Here is a 22659-nt window from a genome sequence, read left to right on the forward strand (position 1 = left end):
GTTTGACAACCAGCTTGCAAAATTCTTGAAAAGTTAACAATTGGCTACAAGGAATCAGTTGAACTGGCTCTAACTCATAATGTAAATACAGCACCAAACCTGCACTTGCCTACAGCTCATTATTTTCCATTTTCCTAGAAAGGTCATCTCCCAAAGACTTGCAAGTACTTCGCCCTTCATTTCCTTCAAGTTTTTTAATTGAATGTTACATTCTAGGTATCACCTTCCTCAATCACTCATCTAAAATTGTACCATCCCTTGATTCCCTTCTCCAATATCCTGATTCATTTATTTTTATTTATTTGTCTGTGCCAGGTGTTAGTTGTGGCATGTGGGACCTTTTAGTTGCAGCTGGTGAACTCTTAGCTGAAGCACGTAGGATCTAGTTCCCTGACCAGGGATCACACCCTGGCCCCCTGCATTTGGAGCATGGAGTCTTAGCCACTGGACCATCTGGAAAGTACCTAGATTCATTTTTAACCATATCACTTATCACTGTACAATATACCATTTCTCTGACTTGTTATTTACTCCCAGTGTTCTGCATTAAACTCAAAGTTCAATAAAAGTAGAGACTTTGGTAGAATTTGCTCCCTCTCAAATCATTAGCACTTAGGTCTGTGACCAGCAATTACTGGGACCTCAATATAATATTGTTGAATGAATGGATCAGTATCAACTTTTTCTTTATTTTACTTCCTTTTCTGATTCTAATTGCCTAATAGTTAATGGTATGCTTTTATGTGAAAGAAATGGCATCTTTCCAACCCACAGGTACCAACTTTACCTTCCCCTTCACTGTTTGAGTTGTTAACCATAATCATGTGTTACTGTTCAAATTAAAAAAAATTTTAATAGAAATAAGTGACAAGTAGTGAAAAGGAATTTATGGGTTTCTGTTCCTCTTATTTTTGATATTACTGTTTTGTGAGACAATGTGAATTAGCAAAAAGAACACAAACATAGGTTCTAAATTCTCAACTATTGTGGTGTCATATGTATCTGTGTATAAGTGTGCTTGATAGAGGGTGGTAGGGAGAAAGAGTGGGATCTGAAAAAGACTACTTCCCAGGGTTGCTGTAACAATTCAATGAAATATTGTACGGAAAAGTCTCTAACAGCCTGCTAGATAGCAGGCAGACACTCAAAACTAATTTACTTACACTTCCTTATTCCTATCCCACTCCAAGGCTTGAAGCCTGTTTGATTCCAACAAATGAACACAATGAAAAAAGTATTAGAAATATGTCAAACCTTTGTTCTGAATTTGATTCTTAAAATACAGTGATCAAACATAATCGTCTGCTCCTGTCACTTCTTGCGCTTTTTGGCTAACTTTAGGCAAAAATAATGGGCTAAATATTTACATCTGATTCACTATGGTCAGAGAAATATGACTTAAGGGCTATGATTTAAACATGGGATGAAAACAGCCAAAGAAGGGGTCAGCAAGCTGAGCTAATTCGACCTTTACAATCCACTAAGTGCTTTATGGGTCACACTGCTCCTTCATATCCGTTTGATTCTTAAATGGATGAGAGGCATGAATGGGTGAGAAAGAAACTGAGGCCCAAAGAGGTGAAGTGACTTGCCTAAGATCACATTCTGAGAAAAGCCAGGTCTTAGGACCAGTCAGTTTTTATTCCTATTATTCTGTCATCTAAAAAAAAAAAAAAAAAAATCAGTGACCTGTTTATTCTAAGAGCTGAAAATGTGGAGGGAAAACCTTTAAAAGTTTTTATGGTAAGAATGTAAGTATTCCAAGTATTCAGTGTGTATATCATGTATATTACACAATTTGGTTTGATATAATTGTTAGGAAATGAATAAAAATTTTAGGTCTGAAAGGAATCCAGTATCATTTTGGTACATCTAGTGGAAGGCGAGGGAATTATGTTTCAGTCCATTGTGAGTGAGAATTTGCTGAAGAAAACTGATTTAATAAACCCTTTATCAACCTCTTGGTGGCACAATGGGCCTACTAAAATTTGGTGGGCTGCTTGCTATTTCTTCAGCGAAGAACAATCAGTAAAGCACTTGATGGGCACTTGGGGACAAGAGAGACAACCATGTGAAGGGCCACGTGCATGTGACTTTCATAGAAAATATTATTTGGTGATGATGAAGTATGCAAAGGGCAGTTATGCTGAAAGAAAAAACCTAGGGTAGGGGAAGATCAAGGGTGGTTGGCATGGAAGCTTACCCAGCAAAAACACGCGATGTTAAGCCAATTACAGGGATTATATAGTGTCTTGATTTTTAGGAATGATTCCTTGTTGAAGAGGCCACATTCAGCCGGGGGAGACACCGAGGTAAATTTGAAAAATACTTGACCACGAACTATTTAGGTACATCTCCGAGAAAATTACGAGGCGAAAAGAGTGCGCGCCCTACACCTCACCTTCTCAACATTCTGGTCCCCAAGCCAGGCATTTAAAATGGATTAGAGAGATCTGGGGCCTACAGTTGGTCTCCACTGAGGTCTTTTCGCTCCTTTTTTCCACCCCACCCTTCCCCGAAGAAAAACACAGCTGGGTGTGCCCTCTCTTTTAGGAGCGCAGCCCCCATCTGCGGGGGCGGGTCCGGATCCCGGCGGGCTCAGGCCCCGCAGGTTGGCGGGACCCGGCGGAGGCGGGCCAGCGCGGGTCTGAGACAAGCCGAGAGAATGCTGGCTGGCGCGCGCCGCGCTCAAACTCGCGCCACCACTAGCTCACGAGCTGCGCCCCACTCCCTCCGTCACCAAAGGCGCCCAGCCAATGAGCGGGCCTGAAAGGCCGGGCCTGCGGGCTAAGCAGTGGGAGGGGGAGCGACGGGAGGGGGCGGGAAGTCGAGGGCGGGCCACGTTTGATTGACAGCCCTCTGGAACCAATCCTCCGCACGGCTTCTCTTCGCTCTCCTCTCTGCTCGGCTCAACTCTTCGTCCCACCTCCTTTTCCTCCACCCCCCTCCTCGTTCCTTTGCGACCCGCCCCACTTCCCCTCCCCCACTCTGCGGGCAAATCGCTGCTGGAAAGAGGCGGGGGCCTAAGCAGCGGGCTTGTGTGGCGCCTTGAAGTGGGATTGACAGGCGGTCTGGCCAATAGAAGGTACGCTGATGGCGCGGCTGTGGCTGGAACCGGCCAATGGGCGAGCGGGCTGGGGGCGGAGGCCCAGGTTCCAAACGCTCCGCGGCGCCATGGGCTGAAAACTCAACCGAGATGGAATCTCCCAGTCTGAACCGGTTTCAACCGGTTCCGAGTTTGAGGCACTAGGAGGAGGGGGAGAAGCGGCTGCAGCGGCCGCGGCAGGAGCAGCGGGAGCTACAGCATCAGCAAGAGCAACAGTAGCTACAGCCCGGGCGGCGGTGCCTGTTCCAGTCTTTGCTGCTGCAGTCCGTGCAACCACCCAGAGGGGGAGGGGGGAACCACCAGTCGCTGAGGAGCAGGAGAAGGGGGGAAAGTTTAGGCGAGCCTGGGTGGGGGGGGGGGGCCAGCGCCGGAGCCGCGTGAGAGAGGGAGCCGTATTTTGGTAGGGGGAAATCGGACTGCAACTGGCAGCAGAGCGTTCCCCGGCCGTGTGGACTCTACAGCCCCTACTCCTGCCGCTCCTGCTGCCGCCTGTGGCTGGAGGGTCCCCCTGGGGCTGAATCTTTGGGACTTGACCCCGTTCCCCTCCCCCTTCCCTCACTCCCCAGCCAGGCGGGAGCATTTATCCACAGATTAATTCCCCTTTTTAGGGGGGGGCGGGTGAGTGTGCGTGTCGGCGGGAGGTGTCCCCGAAATAGTAAATATTGTTGAGCTTTTTTTTTTTTTTTTTTTTTGCCCTTATCCTCTTCGTTTGTAAATTTCTTTTTTAAGGTGGGAAAACTGTGAAACCCACCTTGATTTTCCTCCCCTCTCCCCCCTCCCCGTCCTCCCTTGCCCTAATACCCCGACAAGGAAGGAAGAAGCAGTTGGTTCAATCTCTGGGTAAGTCGACTGTGTCTTCGGGGCCGAGGGTCGGGCGGCGGCGCGGCTGGGCGGGAGGAGGCTGGCGTGGGGCGCGGCGGCGGCGGCGGCGGCCGCGGGAGGCGAACCGGGAAGGCGGCGGCGGGCCCACAGCAGAGCTTGCGATTGAATGGAGCCGCTTCTGCTGCTGGGGGATGGAGGCGGGGAGGCGGCCGCGGGAGGGGAGCGCTGGCTGGGTCATTTCGTGTGTGCGGGGAACAGTGGCGGAAGGCAAGGAGCGAGATAGTGAAGTGGGGCCCGGCGCGGGGGTGGAAGGGCTTCTCCCAGCTCGGTGGGCTGGGGAGAAGTTGGGGAGATTTCAGGAACATTTCTGTAAATTATTAGGAGTGGAAGTTTCCAGAAATATTTAGTGCAGCAGCATTGAAACGTCCGCCTGCATCACGTGGCCCTTCGGTGGAGAGCTTGGGATCGCGGGAGGGAGGGGCTGTGGAGTCCTTGCTCCTCCTGCAGGTAAACTCAGAATCTCTGGGTTTTTTAAGAGTAGAATTAGAAGCAGGAAAGGTTAGTTGATTTTTTCAGGGATCTGCAGATGAGGTTCCGTGCTGTAGTTTGTTTCGGGGGACTTGGGTGAGTTAAAAGTGATCAACTCATTTACTGCTGGCATTGTACAGTAGATGATACCCTGATTCTCCTTTATTCTGATGCCTGAGTTTGGGGTGAGTGGGAGGAAATGGTGTGCTGGAGGAAGTATTAAAAGATTTGCCCGACGCGGACCTCCTCTGATCACGCAGAGGCCATGCTGCATAGAGAATGGGGCGGTGAACTTCAGGCGCCTGGTCTAAATGCCTCCTCCGAGTATGGGCGGGGTGAGAGCGTGCTCCAGTCTGCTATAGTTAGAAGTGCTGCACTTCGCTTTGGGTGGGAAGAGAGGGGGAGGGCGGGCCTTAGTGAGGTGTGTTTCTACTGAATGAAGCAGGCAGTTGCTCACACACCTAAAGCAGCAGTTTCTCCTTGTAGAGACTTGCTTTTTTGACCTACTATGTAGTTATCATAAAGCAGCGGTTATGAGTTTCTGGTTTTGGGATGGGAACCCGCAGTGTGTAGCTGCCTGCCTCTTCAGTTTGAAGTGGCAGTGGAGGTATTTTGGTAGTCACTTGTGGAGTCACCACATGGCTGGTTAATACTTTATATTTACTATACTGTGAGTGGAATTTAGGATTGGATGTCTCAAGAAGAAAAGGCTTTTGTGGTCTCTCTTACCCTCTCCCTCTTTGGCTTTTTGCTATCTGCCTGATTGTACATCTTAATCGTGTGGGACACTGCTGTTAGTGGAAAGAATGTTTTGGAAGCTATTTGATTTGGGAGACTAAATGTGCTTGGCATTGACCAGAAAGCCGCCATTTCTGTACTACTTACAGTTCAAGAATAGGTAGGTCATTTCGAAGATAGTAGCTAGTTTTAAGGGTGGCATGCCCTGCTGTATTTAACACAAGCTTCTATTCTGAACCTGATCTTTTCACAGAAATTTGTTTCGAAAGAATTTGTAAGGACAGTGTACTTGAGAACTTTTTAAGAGTCACTTTGTTTTTGGTTTTGGTTATTAATTTTTAAGATTGTTCTTATTTTTAAAATTGTATGGCACTCGAATAGGGGGAATTTACATTTGACATTTGTGCAGTATATGTTTTTTAGTATTTAGATCAAATATTGTGTCCAATATTTTGTATTTGAAATACATTTAATAACTACTGTAGAAATTTTTGAAGTCTCACCACTGTCAATAGTGGATGGAAAGACTTAATAATTCTTAAATTCATAATTCCTCAACTTTTACGTTATATCTAACCTAACTGATCCTTCAGACTTTGTTGTAGTTGACATCATTAAAACATTTGAGTTAATTGAAATTGTTGCCGTTATTAACGTTTTTAAACTGTTGTAAAATACCTAAGAAATAAGCCTTTTTCCTAACAAGCTAGTTTGTTCAGATCCAGTGTAATCCGGTTAGCCACCCCATTTCCTGGTCTTGGAAGGTTAAAAAGAGGGGGAGAAGTAGAGATGACCATATGACCTTGTTGGGTCCAAGTATTGTAAACCAGGAGTGCTTAACCCAAGGTTTCTTGGGTGGCTTTCGGAATATCCTGAATCGTCTGTCTGTAATTGTATACGAAGTTGTGAATTTTTTTTTTAATTGGCAGGAGCCATCCTGTTTGATTGTGAGGCATCTTGACCCAAAAAAGGTTGAGTACTGATTTAGCCAGACTTAAGCATCACTTGACTTTGAAGAAAAGTAAAGGGAAAGATTTTTTATAATGTTGGACAATAAAAATGTGCACATGTGCCAGCCCCTTGGAGTAGAATCCTCTTAAAAGGATACCGTTGCATATGAACCAGTAGATTTCAGCCAGAACATTATTTGACCTGAAGAAGCTCCTTTTTCTGTTATGATAGAATTTAGTTTTTTTTGCAGGGTGGGTTGTCAGGGGATAGTTAGCAAGCTTTTTGCTTTGCTAGCGAATACGTGGAAATTTTTCTAAAAAATCTTTAGATACTACTATGAAGTTTATTTTCCTAGACCATATATGTTCAAGGAGCTTGTGCACTTGTAATTTAAACCCCCATATTTATTCAAAGAAGAAACAATATAGATGGTTTCATTGTATGTAGAAGATTAAATTCTATATAAGTTAAGGGTATGAGATTGGTTAGACTTGTGGTTCCTGCAAATCATTGCTATATATAGGAAAACTTCGATATCACATTTAGTTTTTAATGTCTTCCATATGTTTTAAAATTAAAGTAGCATGAAATAAGGGAAAGTGAACTTTTACTGAGCTAAAAGGCCCTGCTTAGGAAGAGGGGGACATCTATATGAACTTCATCTCCATTTAAAAATTTGAGATCAAGACTTTCAATTGTATCAGGTTTTAGGGCTGTAAATTCTTTAGTAATTTTTTAAAACGGGTTAAGATTATATGCATGTTAGTAGAAAGAACAGTACGATTTTTCTCAGGTCTAAAAGTAGATCCTAATAATCAATGCAGTTACGGAGTACCTAAGTAGTTTCAGGATTTCCTTTTACTATCTTAGTTGTTCAGGTAAAAATCTCCAAAATACAAAGTAAAGTATTTGTAAGAACGTAGTGGAAGTGAAATAACTTGAGTAAAAACTTTTTGACTGATAATGTCAGAGGCACCTTAAATTTTTTTTTTTTTTATTTTCAGTAATCTATGCCAGCAATTATGACAATGTTAGCAGACCATGCAGCTCGTCAGCTGCTTGATTTCAGCCAAAAACTGGATATCAACCTTTTAGACAATGTGGTGAATTGCTTATACCATGGAGAAGGAGCCCAGGTAAAGTAGCTGACCAAAATATTATTGCAATGTAATAGTTGCTGGGTTTAGAATAAAATTTGAAATTACCACCTTTTAAAGAAGTGTTCCATAGTTTGTATTAAGTTTGAATTATATATTAACTATGAGAGGTGGTCTGTAAAAATAAATTGCATTATATTTTCAAACGGTTTAGAGTGGAACGTTTTGGAATATTCTTGTTCTGTCCTTCAGCAACCTTTATCCCATTTACTGAAAGATCCCAATGTATTAAATGTTTTGTAGATATTAAAAGTTGTATGTCCCCTATATATTGGAATTAAGAGAGTCTTCTCTTTTGAAACATTTAAATTGCAGAAGTACTTCAGAGATAAAACTTATTTGAAAAATCCAACAATACCAAGTGTCTGAATTTTAGCACATGTAGAAGTGCTACTGTTAAAGTAGGAGATTGTCTGAACATATAATGTTTTGATAAGTTTAAGGTGTTGGGTTTTTTTTTTTCCTAAACAGAAGTGTTTGTAAATTTAAACTTGTATATGTTATAAGAAACAACAATCTTGAGTCTTCACCCTGTGGACTTAATAATGTAAAGTTTTAAATGAGTAAAAGTTTTTGCTTTTGGGTTAAAAAGATCTTTTAAAGTGATGTGATAGGTATCTTATTAGTACAATTTTGTTGCCAGAAAGTACATTTCTGGGAGACAGTATATCTTTAAGATACTGAATTATATTGAATATTTGCCAATTAAACCCCAGCTACTTTCATAATTTTTAGAAACCTCTTAAAGGTGGACATCGTAGAAGATAGTCTTAAAAAACATGGTACATAAATATTAGCAAGTATATAAGTATTTCTGTTCCCTTCTGAAATCTAACATTGAGGACCATGTAAGTTGTATGAGTGGAAAAAATAACTTCAGTGATTTTGTAAGCTTGTTAGTGCAGTTTTACACTCCTAGGGGCTTTTGATCAAGCATTCTGAAAAGTATCTATATTTGCTACACTTACCATGTAGTAGTTTCCTGATGATTATATGTTCAACATGAAGTTTTAAGTTCCATTTCATCCCAACATGATGTATGGAAAACAGCTGCTTTGGGAAGAAAGTATGAAAGTAAGATTGAAATGCATGAAGTGAGGGGTATGTGGCTTAGTGGTAGAGAATCCGCCTGCCAATGCAGGAAACATAGGTTCCATCCCTGGGTCAGAAAGATCCCCTGGAGAAGGAAATGGCAACCCACTCCAGTATTCTTGCTCGGGAAATGCCATGGACACGGGAGCCTGGCGGGGCTTACAATCTATGGGATCACATGTTTAGTGACTGAACAACAACAAGATTGGGCTCGCCTTTGTATTAGAAGCACAAGTCTGTAAGCCACTAGGAAGATTGACGTTTAATTTTATCACATCATTAAGCTACCACTGCTGTCTAGTCTTTGTTCTTTTTTAACCTGGTTCACAGTGTCTAAAAGTATGATGACTAAATAGACCAGGGCCCTATGCTTATAATTGGAATAGTGGTTATGAAGAATAGGGTGTAATACTACTATTAGTAATGTTTCATAGTGTTGAGATACAGTGATTTGTTTTAAATTTGATTTCTGAATAAAAAGTAGATTTATGAAAGTTTTTACAAATATTTTCCCATTTATAAAAGCAAAATTAACTTTCTCGAAAGTAAACATTTTATGTTTAGTTAGATCTCTTATAGGACAAATCAATTGTATAAAGATAATCAGTAAGTTGATACTTGTTACAGATTAGGAAACAGGCTTAGAGCCTAAAGGCAGCTAAGAACCCCTTTTTTGTTGGGGTATCTTTAAACTTCCTTGTTCAGTTGGTTTTTTATATACCACCTCTGAGGGTTTTTATTTTGGATAAAAAGTTTGGAAAGCATTGTTTTAATGTTAGATGTCTTAATTTTATTCCAGTAAGGTTTCTGGTCATTCCTCTGGAGTCTCATCCACAAAGTGTTACCTACCTTGGAAGAGACTAGGGGGTTAGTGATGAGGTTTTGTAAAGCACTTGTTACCAGTGACTGCTACTTTAAGGATACTTTTGAAAGTATAGTAAAGAAGATATGTGATGTAAAGTCATTGTTTTAATATATGGTTTGGTGGGGAGTGTTTGTTTGGTTTTGGTTTGTCATCAAATATGTACTTAAAATAGCAACTAGAAATTATGCTAATTAAGCTGTCAAACTCACCTTTATGTAGCCTAACTTTTTTAAAACGATTACATAACTTAGGAGAGAAAGAAATTATTAGAAGGGTGTAGGTAGAACTTTTGCTTAGATGGGTAGTATAGTAAAATTTTAGCACTGTAATATTAGGACTACCTTCTCTTATAAACATTTTTAGCCAAGTAGGCCGCCAGGAGAAAAAAATGATAGAGTTGGGTGTTTTCTTCAATACTGTGTTAAGTGTCTTGAACTTTTTTGTCTATTGCTTAGCAACTAAAATACTTTCACCATTCAGTTAGTAACACAGGGAGATGCCAGATTTTCTCTTTGGTTTCCTTTTGTGTCTTTTAACCCCTCCTGGGCTTTTAAGTTAAGAAAAGAATATGAGGGGACAGTGGGATTAAGACAGTTGTTTAAAAGGATGCAAATACTAGAAGTAACTTTTGAGAGTAAAATTATGACAGAATGAATGATATAAAAGCAAGGAACATGATTTATGCAGAGGTTGAAATGAAAGTAATACTGTGGAAAGTATTCATTTATAATATGTAGAATGTTCATCACTTCAAAACTGATGAAGTTGTGTCATGACCAAATAACTTTCTAGGCATGGATGTTTAATACACCTTATCCTCTTAATATGGGTTACTATATTACATTCAAGTCTTTATCTAGTTGGATATTGTCTCTAGTTAGATATTCTCAGGGGAAGAATCAAAACACTGCTAAAATGGGCTTTGACCCTAAATAACTCACGTAACTATTTTTTCTACTTTTGTTGGTTGGTTATTATATAATACGGTTAGAACCCTTTAACGCTATCAGTGCTTTAATCAAAATTTAAAAATGTATAGCTGTATTTCAAGACTTTACACTCTGGCTCTAATCCTGGACCCTTAGAGTGAAACCCAGGCACCTGATTTTTCTTTCAAGTTTCACAGTGTTTCTCGTGTTACTGTTAGAGTACAGAACCATTACCTAATTTAGTGAGTATTTGTCAAAGTTTTCTTTTAAACAATAAGCAGTGTGTATTGCTCATTAATAAATGAGAAAAAAGTCATGAATGTGATGTCTGTTCCCTGAGGAAAAGACTTCTTTCTTAACATCAAAGCTACAAGAGGAGAATGAGTTTTTTGTAAATTGGAATAAAAGCCAACTTAATATTATGAGGTGTCTCTGTCAGAGATGATTTAAATAAGAATGCTTTTCTCCTCCCTTTTTGATGATTTCTTATTAATTACCCATAGAGTCAAACCCTTGATCAACTAAATGATCTAACCAGAAGGATAACTGACAGCCTTATTTTTTTTTTTGGTTACGACATGTGGTAGAAACAGGCAAAAGATAATTAGGATCCAGTTGAGCCTTAAAGGTGAAACTCATTAACCTGTTGGCTTCCTGGGGGGGGCGTGGGTAGAAAATCAATAGACTTTTTAGCCTTTGGTAATACAGTGTTTGTATCATACGAAAAACTAGCATTTAAAATGAAGAAACTAGATAATGTCAGCATGGCTACATCTTTAAAACTGTCAGGTGTCAATCATAGCTCAGTAAAGCGGAGGGAAAAAAACTGTCAAATGGAAAGAGCAAGTTGCAGAAGGATTTCCATAGTGTACTATTAATATAAAATTCAGTAATTATACAACTATATTTATGAAAGTCATACACATGCTGTGAAAATCAAGGAAAAGACACCAGATCATGAAAGTGATTGTCTAGAAAGAAGGAACAAAGAAAGGAAATGGCATTGAAGAAAGGTACTAAGTTCCGTAAGTTTTAGATCTGATATTTAAAAGAAAAACATACAAGTGTACAACAACATCTAAAATGGACAGATTTTAAAAACACTAATTTTATTAATGTTCTAGATGATGTTTTTGTAGGTCAAATTATTTCTGGGTTTGCATTTTAGAAATACAAAAGCAAAAAAGAAATCTCAAACTAGGAGTTAATATATAAAATTAGAAGATTTTTCAGAGATAAATGTGTGTTTACAATAAACCAAAGAGACTGTCTTAATGTTTTGAATGTATCAACAGGTATTTGAGATTTGTAGACTTACTTAGACTTAGGTTTTTGTCTGTCTCCCATGAAATATAGTTTTAGAGATACTGTTGAAGATATCTTGGTGACTCTTACAAACCAGAGTATACTGTTACACAGTTTATCTAGTAGATGTGAATTTTTCTGTGTTGCCTTTTTTTTTTTTTTTTTTTGGTTGATTGTGTGCTGAGACACCCCTTTATGTCAGAGTAGCTCTTTGTTAGAATTGATAGAATTTTAAGTTCCGTTTTGAGAATACCAAATGAGGTAGATTAAGGGGAAAAAACACTTCTGTGTTTCAGAGGTATATTTCCATTCTTAACTGAAGTTTTAAGACTGATAATGGACACATTTTTATTTCTGTAAGGAGTTTTTTCCCCCCAGTATTTCCAAAAGTTGATAAAATCATTCTCCTATTTGGACTTTTGTCTTGCTTGATACCTTTGAAAAGAACAAGTTAGCTTAAAATTGTTTTTGTGTACTATTTTAGCAAAGAATGGCTCAAGAAGTACTGACACATTTAAAGGAACATCCTGATGCGTGGACAAGAGTCGACACAATTTTGGAGTTTTCACAGAATATGAACACAAAAGTAAGCAAGTGGTGGTTTTAAAATCCATTATTTCTTCTTTTCTTCCAGTCATAAACTTTGAGGAAGGTATCTCATTTTTAGTATTAGTCTTTGTTATCTCAAATCATTTAATAATGTTGACTTATTTCAAAATTTAGTCTTAAACATAGAATTAATTCTTGCAAATAGTCCTAAGAATTATGAATTGAGTTTTGTAATTGGGACTAGTATGCAAGGTGGCTTTTTCTTTTTGTTGTTTTGGGGGTTTTTTTGGGTTTTTTTTTTTTTTTTTTTTTTTAGAATATGTGTACAGATCTCAGCATAAATTCTGAATGTTATTCTGAATGTTATTCAGAGATGAAACATCAGAAGAGTCATTTTGGGCAAGTGATCAATATAACACAGGCTAGGCACCTCCAAAACCAAGTTTTGTTAGCAGCGTAAAACCCGACTCCATGGTACCAATGCTTTTAATGGGACAGCACTCAGTTTTTATTTGCAATTGAAAATGTTATCATTTGGGTCCTTTTTTCTTAAGTTTGAACAGAAAGGTTGATCAAAATGTGTTTTGACTGTTTAGGCTTGATGATTCACACTTCTCTTTAAACTGCCTTAAAGTAATAAAATACCATGCATGGCATTCTGTTTAAAAACACACAAGGTTTCCACTTGGTATACATTGTGTTAAAACAGAAATTAGCCATGTTCACCTCTGTTTCTGAAATCAGACTGTGTTAATTAACAGTTTTAAAATATTAACTAGTTTTGACATCTTATAAATTTTAGGGCAAAAATACAGTCCAGAACTTCCTCAAAGTGCTAACCTTAAGTAACATAACAGTGTTTGCCTGTTTGCTTGCCTGGTAAATTTTGCTTTTTATACTGACAGACATTACTAATGTTTAAGTTGATTTATCAACAGTATTTTTAAAAACTCAAATTTGTCTTGTGAAAAATGAGATGATTAGAGGAACAGAAAGAAAGCAACAGGTAAAGAATTCTTCAATTTACATAAATTACAAATGATTTGGTGCTAAATTTATGCACTATGACATTTGGCTTTTATGCAATCATTTTTTTTTTCTTTAAAGATGTTAACACTACCTGATATTAATCATAATGTTCCATTATGTTGATTGCTTGTAATAGGAAGAAAAGGGGTGTCTTCCTGTGCAACTGACACAGCTAGGCTTTGACGGCAGGCCTCCACAAGGTCTACCCTTTTGATTCCCTTTAACTGAATTCTGTTCATCAATTGTTTTTGTTTCATGGGTGGTGGGAGGGGAAAGGGGAATTCAATGCGTAAAATAAGTATTTCTAAGGGCTCAGTAGAAATTTCTACCATAGGGATCATTTCATTTTTTTTTTTTCTTCATGTAGTCTTTGCTGTTATCTGTCCCTCATCTTCATAACTCAGCAGTGGATTTCTCAAGTCCTGAGATGTAAAGCAGAAATGTAATACTTCAAAATGATATTTGAATTATTTATGTATATTTCCAAAGTAGTTGTTTATCATTGGCCCTCAGATTTGGCTGTCACTTCCAGATTTTTTCATTAAAATACTCCTTTTCAAAGAACTGAATTCTCATCATTTGTAAAGTCTCAATGTCTAGGAAAGATTGGGTTTTAGGGTATTCTGAAAGTTATCTGTGTCTTCCTTTGAACTAACTTGTAAACAGCTTTTATCGGGCTTCCTACTTCAGCCCTCCTAGCAGAAAGATGAAAATATGAATTGTATCTTCAACAAACTGTGCTACTTTTTTACAGTTGAAGAAAGGACTAGAGGTCAGTAAATTGGTAATGTAGGTAACAAAGTATCAGATATAAAGGCAGAAGTAAATAAATGAATGCAGCAAAATAAAGGGGGAATATTCTTAGATTTAAAAAGGGGTAAGCTAAAAATATATCAGCTGAATATGGTGAAGTTATCATTAGGATTATTACTTCTTAACTGGTGTATTTATGGTGGATTTTGTTTCTTAGTTTCTTAAAGATCTTTGTAATTGGTTGAAAATTAGCAAGAGGATGTATATTCCATGTAGTAGGAAGTGCATTTGTTTTGACTTGGTAAAACTTTGGCCCCTCTTGACTTCATGACTATAAAATTAATTTAAAGCAAGTTTAGAGTAGTATGTTTTTAAAGTTAATTTAGAATGTTAGTCAGTGAGAAACTTACCTTTGTATATTTACATGTGTCTGAGAGCTAGATCTTTAAATAGGATAGAAAGCTTCACCATTTGCTGCTGATTATGAAACTTTAATAGCGTCAAATTTATAATTTCAGAATTTTGCTTTGGCCTTGTTTTTATTTATGAAGTCTTCTTAAGGAATGTTCTGCAAATGTAGGATTTGGGTTGAAATGGCAAAATTTCCCTTAAAAAGTACAAAATGTTAAAAATGAAAGAAAACAGCAAAAACATTGTTTGAGCACAATGTAGTTTGGGACAGTCTATATTGTGCTTTGGATAAAGTGTGCATTCACATGATCCCTTTGGTTGAAATACTAATGCTCCTATTTTATTGTGTGGTGACTAACCATTTTAAAGATGAACTCTTATTCTCAGCCAAAACTTGCAATCTGAGGTTATATGTCTATATATGAATGAGTTTGCCTTTCAGGTATTCTAGCTGATTCTTCCCTAGTTCAACCAGTTGAAACATACCACAAGGATTTTGACCCTTTTCTTCCTCCTGTCTATCCACACTAATTGGTCATGGTAATAATTTTGGGTAGTAACTCCTGTAGCCTTATAAATTGTTATAAATATTGTTGACTATTTAGAGTGAGTAATCAACAGGGGGGACAAAATGGCTTCAAAGTGGTATTTGTGTTTATTAATTTACATTTTTAGTTATTTCTATACTTGGAAGAAATACCTGAAAGGTAGATAACAGATTGCAACATGCATTTGTGTATTATTTTGACTGTGCACAAAAGTTTATCTTTAAATTAGTAGAAATAGCAACTATAAGGGTGGGGTTAAATTTTTAAATTAAACCCGTGGGCTGTCTTGCTGCTCCTTAAGTAACACACCAGTGATGTTTGTAAACACTTTGTATAGAAAGTATCTGTGACAATACTTTAATACTTGGCCAAGAGTTTACAACTCCTAGAAGATGGTAGGAAGCTTGAGAACATCCAAGCTGCTAAATTCTTAGGAGCCTGGTTTTGTTAAAGTATGTGAGCCTGTAAGCAGTCATTTATGCTGTGAATTCATATCTGGCTGCTACATTTTCCTTCTGCACACCCAGCCCATTTGGCTGCTAAGGGCTTTTTATTTGGTTCTTCCTCCTGGTGTGAGCATGTATAAACAGCAGGACGTTAAATAGAGTAGTAAACAATAAAATGAGGAAAATGCATGAAAATTCAGTATATGGGCGAATGAATAGATCCTTGTTTAATATATGTAATTAAACTTGGTAGCATACTGTTTTTGAAACTTTAGATGTAAATGTGTGAATGTCTGTCCATTTGTGAATCCTGGAAATTGCCAGTCTTATAGCAATATATTCACATACTTTTATTCTCCAATTTTCAGTATTATGGACTACAGATTTTGGAAAATGTGATAAAAACAAGGTGGAAGATTCTTCCAAGGAACCAATGTGAAGGTAGGAAAGTGTTTTAAGAATTGCAAATTTAGAATTTTATTATCCCTGGCATTTTTGTTAGTTGACTATTAGGGGAATATGTCAAATCTTTAATAGTTTATTATGCACTAATGGTTTGTTTACTGCTTTCATTATGTTGCAAGGCAGATACTGATTATATTTGGGGGCAGAGGAAGAATAAGGTTTTATTTGGGAGAAAGCAGAAACTAGACTGGCCCAACTTTCTCCTGTAAATATTGTGAAACATTCTTACAAACTCATAGTTAATCTGGACCATGTTTGAAGTGAATGAAATTTGAATATGTGCTCTTACGCATTGTTTTAAATTCATCACATGGAACAAATAATGGGAATTAAAATAGGAATAACACATAAACGTAACAGCACAGGAAAAACCAAGTTTTAAAAATCATAGGACTTTACCTTTTGAAATTCTAAGCATACCTTATAAAAGATTTGTTTCTAAAATAGGAAAGATTTTTTTTAAATGAATATTTGATGATGCCTGGTATTAATATTTTAACGTCTCCCTTTGTACTACCTTGATAAAAGTAGTCATGGTTTAAGAAACAAGGGGCAAAGTTAGTCTTGAAATTCTTTAATGTGGTTTTCACATACTCCCTTATTAACTACTTTGTTACTTGTTTGTCTGGACTTTATAATGGGGTTACTCTACTTTTGATGGCGTTCTATTAAATCATGTTCCCTTTCTTGGACTATTGCTTTTTAAGATGTCGTCTTTGACCTGCTTTTTCATATCATCTTTATAATGGGATAGTGACCTGGATTTATGAAATCCTGACTTAAATCTTGACATCTTTATAACACATTTAGAGGAGAATGGGACAGTTTTTTATCAGCAATATCCCTAAAACATCATAAACTGTGAATTAAGAATGATAGTATGGAAGTATTTGAATACTGCCACCCAAAGAGGTTCTTTAATGTTGTATTTTGGTTTGAAACCATTTTAGATCATGTTCTGTGACTTTAGAAATTAATAAGTACGGTTTGACTCCTGTCCCAAATAGATCCTTTGTACTTCATCACTACTTACTTTTAGGGACTTCAGTGAAGTCCTAGTTCCTTTACTATTGTTGTTTTATACTTGTGGCTTGAGCCATGGCTTACCATACCAACAGAAAAGTGTTTATTTTTTTATTTCATTGCCATTGTACTGTGGTAAGTCCCTCTTTAATTTCTAAACACATAAACCTTTGCTGCTTATTAGATAAGGATTATGCTCGATGATCCTTCCAAGTTATTTTCCAGCTGTAAAATTAAATGATTTGAAGTAATATGTGCTTATAATATCAGAGGTTACAGTTACCCTTGAGAACTTGACATTTTTTGCTTTCCACATGAATAATGGGAGTGGCATGTTTTGGCTTTTATCACACAGTCAAAAACTTCCATATATTTCTGTGCATATTCCAGGACATAAGATTTTTCAGTTTTAAAAGTCTTGTTTGCGAAAAAACTGGTGGAGGAGGATTCTTCATGTGTTCCTATTCTGTATTAATGAGACACTTCATTTCTCTGAAAGTTACAGAATCACCTTTCTCTTTACATTTCCCCTTAACACTAGTGGTAAGATTGAGTGGGATGTAAATCTTTTCTAAAAATACCTGAAGTTACTATCACCACATACGTGGTTGTCACTGTCAATGAAGTCATTACATGGAGGGGAAAGTGTAGTGTAATTTCTAGGGTGTTTCAGAGGTTCAATATCAGAAGAGGATGTAAAATGGCTCCCAGAGAATGTTAGTGAACTTTAGATCTGCAGCAACTTTGCATGATGAATTTAGTTTGTGTTTTTAAAGTAATTGATCTCGTTTACAAAAATTGAGACATAAATTTATTCACTACTATATTTATGATTCTTTTCAACTTTGTCATTCCTAAGAGGCTTGTACCATCCTAAGATTTTATATCTCACAAAGTATACTAATATTTCCAAATGTTAATTTTTCTTCATCTTTAACTTTGACATTGGAAATAAATCAGTATAACCCCTGAAATACTATACATTCCTTTTGTTTATAATTGTCAATCTTTTAAGCTGTTATCTTCCATTTGTTAGCTAGTCTTAGTATATATGAGTCCTAGCATGTGGTGAAAGAAAAGGAAAATCTGGTTGGCCCCTTTAGACAAGCTTATTCACAAAAGTGGCAGTGCTTGATGTATTTTCAGAGAAGGATAGGTTTGGCTGTAGAGTCAGCCAAAAAAATTTTTGTAATCATTTATTTCAGTCTAGTTCATATTTTATGACCTTTCAGTTTCTTATCCATCCATAAGCGGATGTTAATTTCACATGTTTTTAGGGGAATGGCGTTTTCAATTTACAGCATTGTCTGAAGCACTTTGCCAGAAATATACCTGACAATCCTAGACTGAGTTAGATGTCTCTTGCCTTGGTTTCCCTTAGTGTGTCCTTCAGTTCCGTTGCTCATTTGTGTCCGACTCTTTGCGACCACATGAATCGCAGCACTCTAGGCCTCCCTGTCCATCACCAACTCCCAGAGTTCACCCAAACTCATGTCCATCGAGTCGGTGATGCCATCCAGCCATCTTATCCTCTGTCGTCCCCTTGTCCTGCCCCCAAACCCTCCCAGCATCAGGGTCTTTTCCAGTGACTCAGCTCTTCACATGAGGTGGCAGAAGTACTGGAGTTTCAGCTTTAGCATCATTCCTTCCAAAGAACACCGAGGACTGATTTCCTTTCAGTGGACTGGTTGGATCTCCTTGCAGTCCAAGGGACTCTCAAGAGTCTTCTCCAACACCACAGTTCAAAAGCATCAATTCTTTGGCGCTCAGCCTTCTTCATAGTCCAACTCTCACATCCATATATGACCACAGGAAAAACCATAGCCTTGACTAGACGAACTTTTGTTGGCAAAGTAATGTCTGCTTTTGAATATGCTATCTAGGTTGGTTTCATAACTTTCCTTCCAAGGAGTAAGCATCTTTTAATTTCATGGCTGCAATCACCATCCGCAGTGATTTTGGAGCCCCCAAAAATAAAGTCTGACACTGTTTCCACTGTTTCCCCATCTATTTCCCATGAAGTGATGGGGACAGATGCCATGATTTTCATTTTCTGAATGTTGAGCTCTAAGCCAACTTTTTGACTCTCCTCTTTCATTTTCAAGAGGCTTTTTAATTCCTCTTCACTTTCTGCCATAAGGGTGGTGTCATCTGCATATCTGAGGTTATTGATATTTTTCCTGGCAATCTTGATTCCAGCTTGTGCTTCCTCCAGCCCAGTGTTTCTCATGATGTAGTCTGCATATAAGTTAATAAGCAGGGTGACAATATACAGCCTTGACGGACTCCTTTTCCTATTTGGAACCAGTCTATTTTTCCATGTCCAGTCCTAACTGTCACTTCCTGACCTGCATATCGGTTTCTCAAGAGGCAGGTCAGGTGGTCTGGTATTCCCATCTCTTTCAGAATTTTCCATAGTTTATTGTGATCCACACAGTCAAAGGCTTTGGCATAGTCAATAAAGCAGAAATAGATATTTTTCTGGAGCTCTCTTGCGTTTTTGATGATCCAGTGGATGTTGGCAATTTGATCTCTGGTTCCTCTGCCTTTTCTAAAACCAGCTTGAACATCTGGAAGTTCACTGTTCACGTATTGCTGAAGCCTTAACTTGGAGAATTTTGAGCATTACTTCACTAGCGTGTGAGATGAGTGCATTTGTGCAGTAGTTTGATCATTCTTAGGCATTGCCTTTTTTGGGATTGGAATGCAAACTGACCTTTTCCAGTCCTGTGGTTACTGCTGAGTTTTCCAAATTTGCTGGAATATTGAGTGCAGCACTTCACAGCGTCATCTTTCAGGATTTGAAATAGCTCAACTGGAATTCCATCAGCTCCAGTAGCTGGTATATAATTACTCAATTAATTGCTTAGTATTATTTCAGTGACTAACACCACTCCTTATTTGGAATTCAGTCCTTTATTTAAGAACCTAATGACTTTCCCAATATTTTTGCTTTTACATTTTTATATTACATGTGTACATATTATATATCATTGATATCTTTGAGGTTTAAGTTTTGAAGTGAATAACATAGATCAGTTACTATAAGTCAAGACAGTCTTTTAAAGCTATGGAGTATAGTTCCTTGTGCTGTACAATAGGTCTTAGTTATCTATTTTATATATAGTATGTATATTTTAATCCCAAATTCCTTTTATCCCTTCTATCACCCTCCTTTTCTTTTGGTAGCCATAAGTTTGTTGTCTGTGAGTCTGTATCTGTTGTATAAATTTCATTTGTATCATTTAAAAGATTACAGATATAAGAGATATTATATGATACTTTGTCTGGTTTGCTTTACTTGGTATGATAATCTCGGTATATCCGTGTTGCTGCAAATGGCATTATTTTTTTCTTTTTTCTGGCTGTCATTGTGTTTCACATTTTTATCCATTCATCTGTCATGGGCATTTAGATTGCTTCCATACTTTTGTTTCATTTATTTAGTTTGGGGGGCATTGGGTCTTTGTTACTGCACATGGGCTTTTTCTGGTTGTGGCAAGTGGATGCTACTCTAGTTGTGTTGGCTTCTTTTGTTGAAGAGCATGGGCTAATTCCCCCACCCCGCCACATGTGGAATCTTCCTGCACCAGGAATCAAACCTCTGACACCTGTATTGGTAGGCGAATTCTTAACTATTGGACCACCGGAGAAGTTCACTTCCATAGTTTCTTAAGCAACCTTCATAAGTGATCTCTATGGTGGCTGTACCAATTTACATTCCCGCTAACAGTGTAGGAGGTTTCTTTTTCCTCCACACCCTCTCTAGCACTTATTATTTGTAGACTTTTTAATGATTGGCCATTCTGGCCACTGTGAGGCAATGCCTGATTGTAATTTTGATTTTCATTTCTGTAATAATTAGTAATGTTGAGCATCTTTTCATGTGCCTTTTGGCTGTCTGTGTGTCTTTGGAGGAAATAACTTTGGATCTTTTGCCCATGTTTTGATTGTTTTTTTTTTGTCTTGAGAAGGGTTTTTAAGCTGTGTGAGCTGTTTGTATATTATGGAGATGAGTCTCTTGTCATTTGTGTTATTTGCAAATATTTTCTCCCATTTTATAGCGTATCTTTGTTTTGTTTATGTTTTCCTTTGCTGTGCAAAAACTTTGAAGTTTTAAGTCTCAGTTGTTAATTTTTGTTTTTATTTAAGGTAATGGTTTCAACTAAAGAAAAAAATTGAATTTTAATATATGAAGGAAAATAATTTCCAAATAGGGAATGGTTCATTTAAACCAAAGGATTATATTTTAATCTGTTAAGACATGTAGTTTACAGATCACTACATTTTTATGAAATATATACAGACCTGCTGACATTGAAAAGAGCAGTGGTGAAGAAAAGAGTTCATAGTGATAAAGCAATACTATTTTGATTGTCTTGTATGGTTATTGGAAAATGATATAATAAGTAATGTGTTTAAAACGCTCTGCATATCTGGGTGCTGACTGTGGATAAACACGTGTATTGTCAGCCCCTTTCCATAAAAAAATACTCCCACTTCTCTCCATTTCACCAAGTGCTTGTATACTACTCTCAAGTTGCCTTGAAATTTCTGCAGTAACATCCTAACTGGGCTCCTTAACACCCACTTCTGTTTGTCCCTTGTGATATATTTTCAGCAAAGGGTTTAGTGTATTTTAGAAACAGAACTAATCAGGTCATTCCTATGCATAAATCGCCCATTGTACTGAATATCACATATTTAACTTGTTGCCTTTAAGCAGTAATGACTTTTTAAAAATTGTTTGCTTTTTTTAATGGTTTTATTAAGGTATATTTAACATTTACAAAGAACAAGTTCAAGTATACAATTTGATACATTTTGACTAATCATGACCCTTTTTTGGTGAATGCCTTTTCCTTTACCTCCCCAGCCCCCAATCTGCTGTCACTCAATTGATTAGCTAGGAGTAGAATGGCTAGATCATATGGTAGGTGTATGTTTTTAACTGCCCAGCTGTTCTCCAAAATGATTGTATCACTCTACATTCTCAGTAGCAGTATGCTTCCCATCCTCACCAAAGCTTGTGGTCAGTTTTTTAAAATTCTAGCCGGTGTAGCACATATATAATGGCTTCTCACTGTGACTTAGGCTGTTGAGCACCTACACATCATCTCTGTATGCATATTTAAGTTAATATTGTTAGGCCTATTTAACAGAGATAGTTGTTTCCTTTGTTGGTCATTTTGAAAAGAACTTTTAAGTGTTTGGACTCTTGTAAGGCCATGGCTTTTAAGCAAATCCATGAGAAATTCTCCCCCCACTCTGTGGAATGTAATGTGTGAAGCATCAGTCTAATCTCAGATTTAACAAGCACTCTTATTGGTGTATTTTTGCCAGTTTTATAACACAATGAGATAATAAAGCACAATATTGATTACATTTTATCCAATAACACATGATATTTTTTAAAATATTATTTTGTACACCAGCATCATATGTAATTGACAAAAACTGTTTTCCTACCATTTCTATTTAAGGTATAATAACAATGTGGTCCCTCCCCCCCAGTATATCCTAGTTATGTGGAACTTCATAAGCGGTCTTTACTTGAGACCTCACAATGCCTAATCCTTACATCACATCCACACAGGAGATGCAAACCACCTGTAGATTTTATTAAAGAGGTTTGGAGGAACTGGTAGTCCAGTGGTTGACTCCACACTTCCAATACAGGGGGCATGGGCTTGATCCTTGGTTAGGAAACTAAGATCCCTTAGGCTACCAGGCATGGCCAAAAAATTATTTAAATCCAAAAATTTTTTTAAAGAGTTGCGGATTTTCTAGAAAAAAATGTTGAATTTTTAGTAAAATAAAAACTTTTCTGTGATTAAATATACATATTTACCATTTTAAGTGTATGTGTGTATGTATGGTTCATTGTCAGTAAGTAAATTCATAGTATTGTGCAACCATCCTTACTGTTGATCTCTGGAATT

At 37.6% G+C, this 22659-nt stretch overlaps 1 protein-coding gene across 4 annotated transcripts in view; it reads left to right on the forward strand.

The window, feature by feature from the left end:
- The first annotated feature begins 3454 nt into the window (after nucleotides 1–3454).
- The window catches only part of XPO1 (exportin 1), a 42608-nt gene continuing 23403 nt past the window's right edge, over nucleotides 3455–22659 (forward strand). The window contains exons 1-6 of one of the 4 annotated variants that reach the window (XM_070379393.1): nucleotides 3455–3946; nucleotides 4310–4435; nucleotides 5255–5354; nucleotides 7150–7281; nucleotides 11978–12079; nucleotides 15598–15670. In XM_070379393.1, the coding sequence (XP_070235494.1) occupies nucleotides 7156–7281; nucleotides 11978–12079; nucleotides 15598–15670 (301 nt within the window). In that variant the 5' untranslated portion in view covers nucleotides 3455–3946; nucleotides 4310–4435; nucleotides 5255–5354; nucleotides 7150–7155. Of the gene's footprint in view, nucleotides 3947–4309; nucleotides 4436–5254; nucleotides 5355–7149; nucleotides 7282–11977; nucleotides 12080–13207; nucleotides 13272–15597; nucleotides 15671–22659 lie in introns of those variants that run through there. The other 3 variants (XM_070379394.1, XM_005889730.3, XM_070379395.1) reach the window with 3 other exon arrangements.

The sequence above is a fragment of the Bos mutus genome, chromosome 11, assembly GCF_027580195.1.
Source record: "Bos mutus isolate GX-2022 chromosome 11, NWIPB_WYAK_1.1, whole genome shotgun sequence".
Lineage (NCBI taxonomy): Eukaryota > Metazoa > Chordata > Mammalia > Artiodactyla > Bovidae > Bos > Bos mutus.